General features: G+C 35.7%; 2 protein-coding genes across 4 annotated transcripts in view; both read right to left on the reverse strand.

The window, feature by feature from the left end:
- The window catches only part of LOC127880518 (protein rolling stone-like), a 317579-nt gene that overhangs the window by 86837 nt on the left and 214449 nt on the right, over window positions 1–16293 (reverse strand). The gene's annotated exons all lie outside the window — the stretch shown is intronic.
- Window positions 1–16293, reverse strand: part of LOC127880496 (uncharacterized) — a 42945-nt gene that overhangs the window by 14379 nt on the left and 12273 nt on the right. For both annotated transcript variants that reach the window (XM_052427792.1, XM_052427791.1), the window contains exon 3: window positions 15375–16184. In XM_052427792.1, coding sequence (XP_052283752.1) covers window positions 15375–16184 — 810 coding nt within the window. The remainder of the gene's footprint in view (window positions 1–15374; window positions 16185–16293) is intronic.

The following is a 16293-nucleotide window of genomic DNA, read 5'->3' on the forward strand; positions in this document are numbered from 1 at the left end:
GGTACGCAAACTTTAACATAGATTTATCAATAATATGCATATTCTAAGTGGAAAAGGGGCCATAATTATTACAAAATGCTTGATAGAGTTGTCTGCTCTTCTTTATAGGTTGGGGTCATGTGGTAAAGAAGAATGAAAAATATGAAAGCAATATGTCAAGGGACATTGAAAATATTTGAGGTGGTACGCAAACTTTAACATAGATTTATCAATAATATGCATATTCTAAGTGGAAAAGGGGCCATAATTATTACAAAATGCTTGATAGAGTTGTCTGCTCTTCTTTATAGGTTGGGGTCATGTGGTAAAGAAGAATGAAAAATATGAAAGCAATATGTCAAGGGACATTGAAAATATTTGGGGTAGTACGCAAACTTTAACATTTGCACGCTAACGCAAATGCCGACCCCGGGGTGAGTAGGATAGCTCTACTATATATATATTTCATATATAATAGTCAAGCTAAAAATGTGTATATACTGAAGGACAACTACCTGCTGGAGGGCAGATTATAACCCTTTACCACTTACATGTAGATACGTATTTTGACGCATTTGTAGTACCTCAGAAAGTTAAATTTAATTATTAAAGACCTTCTTTACTATTTCTAAATTTTAAAGGCTTCAGAGCTCGAAATTAACACTCGCACACTCGCAAAATGCGAGTAAAAAATACCGATTGCGAGTTAAGTTTTGAGCCACTGGTATTTTTTTGCGAGTAAATAAATAGTGAAAAGAAATGAGTAGGTACAGTACACTCCACGCGTTTTCCCCAATTTCCCTCCATACTCCGCAGTGATTGACCTGTGGGGAGATTAAGAAAATCCCGCCAGACGCTGCGTTTGCATGATTTTGGACGCGGCGGTTAACGATCGGCAAAACTGATAAGCCGACGCGGCGGCCCTCGGCGTTGGCAACGCGGGGGAAACTCCGCGTTTTACGAGATAACGATCAATTTAATTTTGTTTGACTTCCTGATTTTCAAATAAAATTACATTTATTACAAGTACATACATGTACATGTAGTATATTTACAATAAAAAAAAAAAACCAAGATAGATCGATCCCGACGTGGTTGTAGAAGTAGTTGTTGTTGTATAGAAAACTCGTTGATTTACGACAAACAAAACGTCGTCTTTTAACTAATACTTACCAATTAATATAAACACAGTTTGCAACATTGTTTTTTTTTGATAATTTAATCCAAAGTTTTTATGTTAGCAGGTGATTTTCTATACTGAACATGTAAACAAATGACCAAGGACCCTAAAAATCTCGCGAATCTGTGTGAATTGACAGTTTGACGTAATCAAAGAAAAGCCGCTTCCTGTCTAAAGGCATACCTAACTCAAGTAAACACGTTCAACGAATGCATAAGGAATGGTTTTAATTGTCGGAACAAAGTCAATTCTCTGCTTGCTAATGCATTTATTTTCTCTTTGAAGTTAGGTTATTCCATTGATTGCTAAAAGAAGGTCGTAACTGTTGAGTTGATAGTTGCATTTAATATTCACAGTTGTATTCTTGTTGAGTCGACATTCAAAACAATGTTTACCAGTAATTATGGACCAAATCGACAGAGTGACATTCACACATGTTAATCCCTTTTGTCAAAACACCGCAGACAGTAGTCTACACAATAGGTCAGTAGACAAGCTTTGCGTGTTTTCATAACGTCAAACACTTAAAATCCAGTTCCGCCCAGATGTCTTCTTTTATCAGTTTACAGTACAATTACTGTTAAAATAATTACTCTACTAAAATACCGTAAGAATAAAGATTCGGCTTGTATGATTTGAAATTATTTTGGAGGAAATATCAACTTATTCGCGATATAATTTTGTTAAAAAATACCAAAGAAACTTTTAACCGAAATCAACAAAATTCAATGTTCTCTGCGCTATAAAGTTTGTATCAAAGCAATCAATACACGCACGCTTTGCAAGAGTATACCTTGTACATTGCAGCATAATTTTCGCTCGCTTCTGTCGGGAAATATACATGATGACTGTATATTGGAAGTATTTGTAAACGTCGTGTTAACATTAAAAATCGTAGTGTGTTTCGGATTACTTATAATTATTCCCATTTGGAAATTTTACGGAACATTTATTCTTGTCTTATATGTGTTATGATTTAAATATTAATTTGTCAAATGTCTTATATTCATTCATATTGTAGACGTACCTGTGTGTTAAAAAACATAATTTTTATATGCATTAATTTTCTATACAATTATCTTTTTTTATACATGTACTACAGTATTTAAACAATTTATTATTACAATGTTTTTATTTTTTGGCATGCCCAGTAGCACATTGCTAACGCGGCGTTGCGCTGCGGTCACTGATAAGAACGGAAATTGTCTGCATTTACCGACTAGGCTAAAGTAATACACGCCGCGGGAATTAGCGAACGCGGCTTAACGCCGAGCGTTTTATCGAGTTCACCTCGCTCTCTCAACGCTGCGTGAACACTCGCTAGCAGAAAAAAAACACGGAGGGAGCGCGCTTTTTGGGGAAAACGTGTGGAGTGTACTGTATAATGCTGCTCGACGTCATGATAGCTAAATCTTAGGTCAATTTATAGTACGGCTGAACGCCCAAGTACCCTTATGCGTAAGCGCGCACCTTGTATGTAGACTGGTATATACAGATACGAGGATGGTATTGGTACAAAGGAAGTGAAACAGTCGACTATTCACACATGTTCATTAAAGCGAAAAATAACTTGTCACTTTATTCCCACAGACGTAAATAACACAAAATATACATAATGCAAAAGATAAAGCAAATTTAACCGTTTAGTTAGAAAAAACGGATTTTAAATCCTTCTACGAAAACAGTGAATTAGTGAGAAATAACTTAAAATAAGACTAAAACTTGTTGTAGATGAAGATGGTCAATCAACCTGATGTGGGCCTTTATGGTCCAAGGAACTGATATCTTTGTATGGTTGCAGAAATAAAATGTGTATACGTGTTAAGTACTTTTATTTTGTTTAAATAGTACTAAACTAATGTCCAAGATTTTTTATGTTTACATGAAAATTTGCGAGAATGTTTTTGATTTTGCGAGTTGGTATTAAAGCTGCTCACAATTTTTTGTAAGTAGAAAATAAAAGTTAAATTCGAGCCCTGGGCTTCACTTCCCACCCTCAGATACTGGTGAGCAGCAAACAGCATAATAACTGAACAGAATGCCTGTTACTTGCAGGCTGTTCTGGGTTTATGCTGTTTGCACATAGCCATTTTCACTTTGCTTCTGAGTGGGAAAGGGTTCAAGGGGTAATAATAAGACAGTTTAAAAACAACTGAAAAATTGAAACATATGCATCCAGTTAAAGCTCAACAGCCATTTTGAATTTGTGTGAATTCCAATTTTTGTAAAGGTCAGTGTCAAAAAAAGCAAGGTTTGGTGATAACAGTGATTAAACATAGACAAGATATGGGCGCTACAGATGGAATCCAGGTTTTTTTTTTCCACTTTTGGGGAAGATAGCCCATGGCTTTGGAATTGGGAATTTTATCGGCATTTTCATGAAATTGGAAAAATAAATTAATTAGCCTTTTTTTCCACATGAAAAGTCCACTGATTAGGGAAATACTAAATATGATATAACTCTTTATAATCATTCAAATTAAAATAACAAAATCATATAATACTTTGTTAGATGTAATTGAATTGAAATTGAGATAAAATACGCATTAGACTTCTTTCTAAAAAAAAAATAATTGGAAATTGGGAATTTTTTGCCACATTTTGGGAAAAAAGTATACTTTTTGGGATTGGGAACATAGCCGAATTTCGGCCATAAAATCGGGCCAAAAAAAAACCTGGAATCATTGACTGGGCCATAATGTTATGGCATCCATATCAAATGCTGAAGGCATACAAATATACGTCATTCTAAAATACCTACAGTAATCCACATACATGTAGGACATTTAAACATTTATAAATAATGGGTTACACAGGAATTTTAAAGATAAATGTAGGATAAATACAGGGTTTTTTTTTACTAAGAAAGTGACGCCGATATTTGGCGTCTTCCCCTACCAGAATTTTTCCCCTAAAAATATGATTTCCCCTCCAAAAATATAATTATTCACCAAAATATAATATTTTACCCTCAAAGAAATGGGTTTTTTTCTTTTGGGAAGTCAACACTTATCCAATTTGTACCATGTACAACGATCTCGCTCTCTCTCTCGACGAACACTCAAATCTGGGAATACCAGTGATTCTAAATATAGCTCTTAAATTACGTCATGGAAACCGGGCAACTTATCGTATTAATCATGTGACTATTTTACTGGATTCCGTTCTAGCGCGAGAAGGGTGTTTCGTCAATTAATTACCGGAAACCAGTCGAATTTTCATCCGGGTTATGTGAAAGCCAAGATATAAACGATAAAACAGAAAAAAGTCTCACAATTGGCGTTCATACACAAACAAAATAAAACCTTTGGACTCGGAAAATATTAATTGCGTCGACGCATTTTTAAAGAATGAATCATCAAACACTGTTGAAACCCAGCAGGATTTGGAGGTACATGTAATCAACATCGAACATTGAGAAAGTGAAAGTACACAATCGGCAGCTGCCGCACATTTCCCTTCCAATACTGTAGCAGTTCTAAATCATCTACCCATTCATCATGAAATTGAAATCACAATATTGACATCGTCCCCGGCCCCAGTTGAAAACATTTCCCATTTTTAGATCTACCCCTGCAACTTTATTTAGGACTTTGACGTTAATATCATACTTGTTCATGTGTTTAAGAACAAAAAGGTCAGAGACATGCCTCTTTTTAAAAAAAAAACCCTGAAGTCTGTAGGTGAGTTATAGACATTGAAATGAACAGTTTTTATTTTTTCCCCAAATATGTCTCTTTCGCGCTCTATTTTCCCCTTTTACCCAGCGTCTAGCGTCTTCCCCTTTTTCTAAAAAAAAACCCTGAAAAAGATTATGATATTATGTAACTTTCATGTTTAATAATTATGATGTGAAAATGATGATTGTCGATACATGATACAAAATCAACAAGAGATTGCCAAGCAATATGGTCCCCTACCGGTGAAACTCCACCATTGTCAGATTTTTTTTATTTGTTGCCATAGCAACCATAATTATTCATATATCCATATTTTAAGTTTCATGAAAAAATATGAAGAACTTTTAAAGTTATCGCAGGATCCAAACAAGAGGGCCATGATGGCCCTGAATCGCTCACCTGACTCATTAAGATCAGATGAAAACTATGACCTCTATTGTCTACACAATGTTTTTCTATGATTTGACCTAGTGACCTAGTTCCTGACTCTAGATGACCCAAATACAATCCCAATCCAGATTTCATCAAGATAAACATTCTGATAACAGTTCATAAATATTGGATGAAAACTGTGACCTCTATTGTCAACACAAGGTTTTTCTATTTATTTGACCTAGATTTTTACCCCAGATGACCCAAATACAATCCCACCCAGATTTCATCAAGAATTCTGACCAAATTTCATAAAGGTTGGATGAAAACTGTGATCTCTAATGTCTACACAAGGTTTTTCTATTATTTGACCTAGTGACCTAGTTTTTGACCCCAGATGACCCAAATAAAATCCCAACTCAGATTTCATCAAGATAAACATTCTGACCAACTTTCATAAAGATTGGATGAAAACTGTGACCTCTATTGTCTACAGAAGGTTGTTCTATTATTTGACCTAGTGACCTTGTTTTTGACCCCAGATGACCCAAATACAATCCCAAACCGGATTTCATCAAGATAAACATTTTGACCAAATTTCATAAAGATTGGATGCAAACTGTGACCTCTACTGTCTACACAAACAAATTGTTGACGGACGGACGCACGTTCACACGCAGGCACGCACAACGGACGCCGGACATCACACGATCACATAAGCTCACCGTGTCACTTCATGACAGGTGACTTAAAATATGTGTCGGAGATAAACATGAACAGTTGTGGTTAAAATCCCATAGAAACAAGGGCTGTTTGTAAAACATGCATGCCCCCCTATATGGGCTTTAAGTTGTAGTAGCAGCCATTGTGTGAATACGTTTGTTGTCACTGTGAATGGTGGTGGTGGTGGTGGTTGTGGTGGTGGTGGTGGTGTAGTAGTAGTAGTAATAGTAGTAGTAGTAGTAGTAGTAGTAGTAGTAGTAGTAGTAGTAGTAGTAGTAGTAATAGTAGTTGTAGTAGTAGTAGTAGTAGTAGTAGTAGTAGTAGTAGAAGTAGTAGTAGTAGTAGTAGTAGTAGTAGTAGAAGTAGTAGTAGTAGTAGTAGTAGTAGTGGTAGTAGTAGTAGTAGTAGTAGTAGTAGTAGTAGTGGTAGTAGTAGTAGTAGTAGTAGTAGTAGTAGTAGTAGTGGTAAAAGTAGTAGTAGTAGTGGCAGTAGTAGTAGAAGGTGGTGGTGGTGGTGGTGGTTGTGGTGGTGGTGGTGGTGGTAGTAGTAGTAGTAGTAGTAGTAGTAGTAGTAGTAGTAGTAGTAGTAGTAGTAGTAGTAGTAGTGGTAGTAGTAGTAGAAGTAGAAGTAGTAGTAGTAGTAGTAGTAAGTAGTAGTAGTAGTAGTAGTAGTAGTAGTAGTAGTAGTAGTCGTAGTAGTAGTAGTAGTAGTAGTAGTAGTAGTCGTAGTAGTAGTAGTACGTATCATAGTAGCAGTAGCAGTAGCAGAAGCAGTAGCAGCATTACAAGACCAATACTTAAGAATGATCAAATGGGAAAAGGTAACCTAGCACTGGCAGTAAATATGGGGCTCATTTACAGGTCAGATTTGGAATCTCTGCTGTAAAATGAGATTTTGAATGAATTAAAGGGAGGCAATTCTGTAATAAAAAGAACATGCATAAACCGTAGTTGTTTCCCTTGTTTGAACCATGCTAAATCCTTACAAGTTTGGAAAGAATTGGATGAAAAATTTGGACTTCATTGCATAAACACCATTTTCTCAATTCAAGGGGAGGTAATTCTGTACTTCATGGACCAATAATGCTCATTTTTTGTAGGGTTCGTGTCCTCATTGATATAAAGACACTGTGCAAATTTGGAAAGGATCGGACAAAAAATGTGGAAGATTTTTTAAAGTTTTCACAAAATAGGCAAAAACAAATAAACATGCAAAGTTCAACGAGCTCCTGCGGCCATGTTTTTTGACGAATCAAATTTCTTTGAACAACTTTTTCAGGGGAGCCTTCAAAGGTCATCCCTGTGAAATTTTTTAAAAATCTGAGGAGCGGTTTCTGACAAGAAGATTTTTTAAGGTTTTTACCATATATGGTCATGGCGGCCATCTTGGTTATGCGATCAAATTTTTTTTAACAATTCTTTTGTCCCATGACCTAGGGATGCTCCACATGAAATTTAGTTGAAATTGGCTCAATGGTTTAGTAGAAGAAGATGTTTACAAATTGTTTACAGACAGACAGACGGACGGACGGACGGACGCCGGACGCTGAGTGATCACAATAGCTCACCTCGAGCTATCGCTCAGATGAGCTAAAAAGTGTGACAGACAGACTGACGGACAGACTGTCAGACAGAGCGCAAACCAGAAGTCCCCTCCGGTTTCACCGGAAATGGACAATAAAAGCATAAAATTTAGATAAATGTTATGAGTGTGATTTTAGTACTAGTACATGTAACTATATAGTTCATAAAAGATATACAAATTGTTATGATTTTACCCGGTATTCTTCGAAACTGGGATTTACCGTAAAAACCCAGTCATAAGTCGAGATTTTTTACCTCCAAAATTTGATTAAAAATACAGTATCAACTTATGAGGTCTACCACGAATTTTTTTTATGAAATTCGACGAAGATTGATCCTCGCGGCAATTGTTGTTGTTGTTGTATAAAAAAACTTGTTGATTTACGACACATGAAATGTCGTCTTTTAACTGATACTTACCAATTAATATAACCACAGTTCGCAACATTTCCATTGTTTTTATTTTCATAATTTAATCCAAAGTTTTCATGTTAGCAGGTGTTTTATATAACTGAACGCGTAAACAAAAGATCAGGTCATTTTTAAAGTCGAGCGATAATTGGCAACCTGTGTGAATTGACAGTTTGACGTCATCTAAGGAAAGCCGCTTCCTGTCAAGAAGCCATAAAGCATCACCCTTCTCGCCAATAAAATAAGATTCCTTTGATTTGTGAAGCGACTTGTTTAACCAATCGCGAGTTTGTTATTCACTGGTTATCGTCCAATTATGTTTGAGCACGTGCATAGCTCCGCCTTTTAAACTGTTATGTAGAACAAAGGTGGAGTTAGCGGTCTATTGGTTATGTCAATCATTGTAATAAAAACGTGTTTTACAGAAGAAGTAATCAATTGTTTTGATAGATATTAAAAGTGCAAAGATTTGATTACAGTGATCACAGTGTGTCATCGGATTATAAGTTTGTGGATAAATACTAGCGTGGACAATTTATTAATTTGACTAACACATTTGATTTGCGAAAATGCCTGGAAAACGCAAACGCCATGCGAATGACAATGCGTTTAAAATACGTGTGATAGAATTTGCAGAGCAATCAAATAATAATACTGATGTTGAACGCAAGTTTTGTGTTTCATATGTCGTTGTTGTGTAAATTACGATGTACATGTATATACGTCTTGGTTTACTATGTTGTTGATTTTGTTTTTATGTGGTTCATAATGATTTGCTTGTCTATATTTTTATCTATTATTTTCGATTTCCTAAATATATATCGTATTGATTAATATTACACAAAGTACATAATACACGTGTCCGTTATGTTTACGTCGCACAGGGCTATGATGACGTCATGGTCTATGTATAGAATAAAAACTTCTCGTACATTTAAAATGGCGTCTGTTTATGAAATTCATGGACGGACAATTTCTGACTCGACTTATGACTTGGGCATATTCAAAATCTCCGATTTTCGTATCATTTTTTACCCCCCGACTTATGAGCAGGTAGACTTATGACTGGATTTTTACGGTACTTGGAAAATCATTTCTGTTCTAGCTACTGTATTAGAAGAACAAATTTAAAGCGACTTTACAGTTTTCCAAAAATGCCTTTTTTTATTACTTGTCATAGGTTAACAAATTTAATTGTATTATATTCAGACAAGAAAAATTAAACTCCTGACAAAAAAAATGTTTAAAATACAGGTTTGTTTTCTAATACTCATCAATAAAAATAATGAAGCTATGAAAAAGCTTTTCTTCAATAATTTAGCAAGACACTAGTTACTGACATTGTGTTTCAACTACATGTACCAATTGATTTTTAAAAGCCTTCCTGGTGCAGTGCTGGAGAGTACGCTTTTCCTTCAATCAAAAATCCCAGGTTTGAATCCAAGGGGAGACAATTTTATAACAATTATTTAGAACTATTCCAGGTAACACAGTTTTGTTAGTAAAATTCATTGACTGACATTTTTCAAAACTACAAAAATCTGTAAACAAATACGTTTAACAATATTGAACACCCTAGTTTTTACTGAGATCTGAAAAACTATAAATGTTAAGATAGGGAGCAGATCCCATTTGACATATAAAGTAACATAGTGGCATGTTCACTGTATTAACCCTTTCCCACTCAGAGCCAAAGTGGAAATGGCTATGTGCAAACAGCATAAAACTCCAGGGGTTTTTCAGCACTGTCTGCGCCGGCGGAAAACGGAAGCACTCCCAAAGCAAACAGACCCGATCCCAAACCGAAATTATTAAAAAAATCCTAATTTCCCCCCCCAAAAAAATAAAAAAAATATTTTCTTTTTTTGTTTGTTTAAGAATGAAGTTTCTTATAATATGTGTGACTAACCAGTGTTTGTTTTGGTCAAAAATATCTGCTATAAGGTTTTGAATGTACAGTTCTTATCTCAGAGAGTAACTGTAACTGAAAAACAAAACTGCAGTACTTGAAAAAACGTTTAACATGCCCAATATTGCATCTGTTTCTATAAAGAAGACAAAATAACAAATAAAAACAAATTTATTTGTTAAACCACTGAACTATTTCAACATGATAAATTCACAATTTTTCCCTAATGAGCCGTTTTTAATCGAAGCAAAAATTCCCAAAATGGCCAATTTTGTAGATAAAAAATTCCCAATTGGTCAGACTCCTTTTCCCAAAATAGGCAGAAAAACCGCTGAACTCTCAGTCTGTTCAGGTTTTATGCTGTGTTCTGCTCATCAGTATCTAAGGTTTGGATAAGAAGCCTTAATTAAAAACTTGAATCTAGTAAGAAAGGTCTTAAATTAAATAACACTTTCTAAGGGACCACAAATCATCAAAATACTTATCTATAATAATTATCTAAGTAGAAAAGGGTTAAAGTAAAATAGTGGCATGTTCACTGTATTAATACACATAGTAAAAGGAGATTATATTGATTTAGGTAATTGTACACGAAAAGGGTGGTAATTGCCTTTTCTGCTCAACTATTTTACAATAGATATGACAGTCTAACCCGCTAGCCCTTTTTGTATAATGAACAGCTGTCTCATTTTTATTATTGATTGTGCCAGCGTATCAATGCCCGCAGATTGTAAAATAATTTATCACCTTCCATTTTGTTCAAATACAAATTGAACATGATTATTGATTAGTAAAGCCACAGACAGGATCAATACACAAAATGCATTTACATCTTAGATACCAGTTGCACAGTGATTAATCCTGAGCTCTGTTTCTGCCTTCAAGATTTTCCCACAGCTAATTGATTAATACTTCTTTAATTGATTTTTTAATTCCGTCTGTTTTTTTTCCATCTTATAATAATTTAAATGTGCAAACATATGTTTCACTTTTCTCTCATACTGAATGCATTGGTCTAAAAAAACACACAAGGCATAGACACGTTTCGAAGAAATATATTTGCACCCTACCATTTAAAATATCAATCCCCGGACCCTTTTGGTTTCAGAGAAGATTTTTTAAGTTTATCTATAATTACCTTACAATATTTGATTGATAATAAGATCCCTGGGGCTCTGTAAGTTTTGATCCCAGGGAAATAATTTAATCAAACTGAGCATATGACTACTATAGGACATTACATGCTACATTTTGTAATTAACAACCCGGCCATGTGGGCCACGATGCTTGGTATAATATTGTTTAAGTTTTTAAAAGATACAGATAAGCAAAACAAGTAACCCCTAGGGCTGGGCCAATTTTGGCATGATTTCGAAGAAACTTGGAAAATAAACACCATATGTCAAACACCAAATATCAAATGATTTTCAAAGGTATTTACAATATAAGTCTATAATGATCTTGTGTCCCTTATGCATGTCCATTTTTGACCCATGGGGCATGGTTTGAACAATCTTAGCAGAGGACCATTGTAAGACATTACAAGCCAAAAAACAAAGCTCTGGATCATGCAGCTTCACTGCTCACAATTTTCAATTGATGATCTGATTTGTTTTACATACATAAATGAATACTTACATTATAGCAAGCAACATGTAGACTTATCAAAACATAGTATTTATCTACCAATTTTTAAAGAAATATTAGAGGTCTTCTTTGGCAGAATTCAGTTTGAATTTAGTTCAAGAGTATCTTACAACATAGGAAGCAGAACAAATTTGCCAAATTACTGTCTTTTGTGTGCATATTCTATACATTAAGCTGACTTTTGACCCATCTTGGTTTCATATAAGCTTATGGCTATTTGCTTTCCATAATTTTAATTTTTGGGGGACAATTTTTGTGAAAAGACGTAGGCATGAATGTTTTGTTCCCTTGTCAAATTTATTGATTGCAGCCATGCTATAGCTAATAGGTCATCAAGAAACACTTTCTATGCAGGAAGCGTAATTAGAATCATAGCCACTGATTGCCGGCGGATACTTACTGCTGATGCTTTAACCCTTTGCATGCTGGGAAATTTGTCATCTGCTAAAATGTCGTCTGCAGAATTTCTAAAATTAGCATTTTCTTCAATTTTTTTCAAAGATTACAAATAGAATAGCAAACAGTTTGGATCCTGATGAGACGCCATGTTCTGTGGCGTCTCATCTGGATCCAAACTGTTAGCAAAGGCCTTCAAATTCTGGTTCCAGCGCTCAAAGGGTTAAAAAGCTTTTTTGATGACAATAAATCTTGTTAAACTTTACTCACTTCAAACTGTTTATTTAAAACAAGAATGTGTTTATGTTTTTCAGATGACAAATTTAATTCTGTATCGGATAACAAATTTAATTAGGAAATGAGGTAACTTTTCCCCTCTTACTATCAAGTAAACACTCATCAGTGCTCCAGATACTATCTAGTAAACACTCATCAGTGCTCCAGATACTATCAAGTAAACACTTATCAGTGCTCCAGATACTATCAAGTAAACACTCATCAGTGCTCCAGATACTATCTATTCAACACTCATCAGTGCTCCAGATACTATCAAGTAAACACTCATCAGTGCTCCAGATAGGATTTGAAAAGGGCACGGGGGCTTTTTTGTCAAAAGGGCACTTTCGACGCACAGTATTTTGTCAAAAGGGCACTTTCGACGCGCAGTATTTTATCAAAAGGGCACGTTCGAGCACGCTGTCGTTTCAGGAATGCTTCCTGTCGCATGTTAATTTATATTTATAATTTTTAGAATATATTATTCCCATTATTATTAAACCATTATTAACCATTCCGATATAATGTCTTCAATGAGGAATAAATGAAATACAATGCAATAAGAGAATTTTTTTTTTTTACATAAGGGCAGGGGGGCCCTAGGAAGGGCAGGGCGGAGGTTCGCAGGGGCAGGGCGGGGCGCCCTTTAATTTAGGCCTTGCTGGAGCACTGGTTAAACACAGTAATTAAAACTTAATACTGAAAGTGAAAAACTATTTTAGCAAAAATCTTGTAAGTTGAAAACTAATTGCATACAAATTATCTTGAGCACTCAGCCATGTTTTTTAACAAACAATCTTTTTTAACTGGATCAGCTATCATAACAAAACAATTTATAACGTCCTGAACAAGTTTCAAGATGATTGGATCAAACATTAAACTAATGGAGAGTTGAAAATGTTACAATAGTCTCAAAAGTCTGCACTGCCTCATATGGTAAATGGTTTTTCAATGCAATGGACCCATATCTCATTTTGCTTAGAAATTATTAGAGCAGATGTTGCAAGCAAGTTTTATGAAGATAGGGCTATTAATGTGGCTTCTAGAGAGCTCAATGCTTTTTCTTTCATTTGCACTACTGACCCAGTTTCTTAACAAGAGTGCCAAACTGTCACAAGATACGCCCGTTTTAAGACTTTGGACAACTTGATAACTTTACCATGACCCATATTTGAACTTGACCTACATATCATCTAGACCAGCGTTTTTTTTCCCCAAAGGGGAAAGGTACCTGTACCCCTACAATTGGGAATTTTTCGAGTCGTGAAATCTTCAAATTGGGAAAAAAACGAGTCGCGAAATCAATGAATTGGGAAAAATTCGAGTCGCAAAATTGATGAATTGGGAACCTTTAAAATGCATGTAATCTATCATTAGGGGCTATATTCTGCATCACAAAGCATTTTAAACTCTAGGTTTTGACAGAAAAACTACAGTACGGTTATGATATTTTGACTTTCGTATCATGTCATGTGAAAATTGTGTTATTGCCACTTCAGTTAGAATGTGCCCGTCAATTGGAAAAAAATATCTTCCAGTGGTAGGCATAAGCACTGAGGTTGCATAAAAAATAATATTAATAATTTTGTTTTAGCCCTTAAAAGTCTTACAAGCCCTGCAATGTTTCATGTGAGTTAAATTAAAAACTTAAAAACTAAACAAAAACAACAACAATGGATCTTGTACTGGTTTGACATCTTTTAACAATAGACAGTGAGAATAGTCACACGTAACCAAAATGAGTTCAAAGGTAAGTCTTATATTTTGTTTTGATTTTTTTTTCAAATCATCAAATAAGATATTAAGATCATCTGCCATGAAATGCTTATGTATATGTTGTAAATAACTATAGGATTTTACACCCATGTCTCATTATTTTTAATTTTATGTTAAACTTTTATTTGTTTATATCCGTATCCGAATAGTTACTGTCCGGATTTGACACTTAAAAAACTATACATAGAAGTAATATGCGCATTTAACTCAATACGGTTACGTTTTTTTAAATGTCAACGAAAATTTAGTGTTGAGAAAGTTTATTGATGTAAGGAAGACTGGTCTTAGCGATGGAATTCTTTCACGGGAAATATCGATCACTCGTCGCGGTTATGTAATCCATTCACATTTTGCACAGCGGTTAGAGTTGCGCCCCATTTGAAAAGTTTTGTTTACTTTCTACGCAACAATGTCCGGCGAAAATAAATGGCCGAAAATGAAAGGCTCCACAATATCAAAAGATATTTCCAGCGAAAATAAAAGGCACTGGCTATTGGGAACGGCACCTAAAATCGTTCGGTAGATATCGAGATTGGGAAAGGTCCGGTGCTAAAATTGGGAAGCCTCCGGTAGGCTTTGGGAAAGGTACCGTTCCCCGGTACTAGTTAAAGAAGGAAAAAAAACGCTGTAGACACAACTTCTGACCAAAGTTGGTGAAGATCTGATGAAAACTACTTCAATTAGAGAGCAGACACCATGCTAAATGCTTGAAATGCACTACGGGACCTCGTGACCTAGTTTTTAACCTGGCAAGACCCATATTTGAACTTGACCTACATGTAGATATTGTCTAGACACAACTTCTGACCAAAGTTGGTGAAGATCGGATGAAAACTACTTCAATTAGAGAGCACTTGCTAAATGCTTGAAATGGTTTAAGTGACCCTGTGACCTAGTTTTTGACCTGGAATGACCCATATTCCAACTTGACCTAAATACTGTCTAGATACAACTTCTGACCAAGTTTGGTGAAGATTGGATGAAAACTACTTCAATTAGAGAGTGGACACCATGCTAAATGCTTGAAATGCACTAAGTGACCCTGTGACCTAGTTTTTGACCCAGCATGACCCATATTCGAACTTGACCTAGATATTGTCTAGATACAACTTCTGACCAAGTTTGGTGAAGATCGGATAAAAGCTCTTTGAATTAGAGAGCGGAAACTGCTGTGGACGCCGCCCGCCCACCGCCAGGTGAAACTATAATACGTCCCGTTTCAGCAATTGGATTATGCTTCCTATTATTTTGGAGACATAATCAGCTTAATTCCATACATCAGGAAGTCTCTTTCAAACAAAAATAAAGTTTAGGCGTAAAGTGTTGTCCATAATTAGCCTGTGTGGACTGCACAGGCTCATCTGGTATGACACTCTACGCACAAGGATCAGTTTCTCAGGGCGAGGCTCTAACAATGCCAAGATCCACCATAAAATACCTACCTGGCTTCATTTCATCCTCTGATTCATCCTCACTCTGAAACTCGTACATGTCAGTTCTCTTCACTTTCTGCGGTGACTCCTTTACTGGGGTCTCCGATACAGATCTGTCTTCCAGTTGGCTCGGTTTTTTACAGTCTTTCATATGTTCCATGTGGATTGCTTTTTTACTGTCTTTAATATGTTCCTTATGGATAGCCTTTTTACCGTCTTTCATAAGTTTTGTGTGACTGGTAGAGGCTTCTGGTGTTTTCTTTTCCTTGGACTTCAATGGCGTATTTCTATCCTTTTTAACAGGAGTACTAGTACTTATTGCTACTGGAATTTCAATTGTTTCTATGGACTCAGTTTCCATTTTTTGTACACTGTTTATAAGTTCTGTTTTTGCATATCTGTCTACTGAAACATCATTGTCAAGCCTTGCGTGAAGACCACTGTCTTCAACCCTACCTGTCACATTATTCGCTGCGTCTTTGTCCATCTCAGACTTATCCTCAACCTCATCCACTTCTGAACGAGCCACATGTGAAATAGTTTCAGCAACAGAATCAATTTCTTGCCCCGCATTACAGGCACCTGACTCAGAGGTCTTAGATATCGCCTTGACTGGCTTGAGATCAACTGGCACAACAAGTTCTGGATGTTTCTTTTTCATATGAAATCGTATTGATGACTTTTGTCGACACGTGTATTCACAATGGTCACATTTCAGTGGCTTGACATCCATGTGAAACAGCAAGTGGACTTTCAGAGCCTCAGCAGTCTTGAATGCCTTGGAACATGCAATGAAGTTGCAAAAATGGGTTCGGTCATCTGGAATGACAGAAACACTATAACTTAGAGCAGAGATTTCAAACACTTTTGAAATTGAACCAGGAGTCAAATGACCCAATGCTCAACATTGTAGGGGTCGAATTAAATT

The sequence above is a fragment of the Dreissena polymorpha genome, chromosome 5, assembly GCF_020536995.1.
Source record: "Dreissena polymorpha isolate Duluth1 chromosome 5, UMN_Dpol_1.0, whole genome shotgun sequence".
Lineage (NCBI taxonomy): Eukaryota > Metazoa > Mollusca > Bivalvia > Myida > Dreissenidae > Dreissena > Dreissena polymorpha.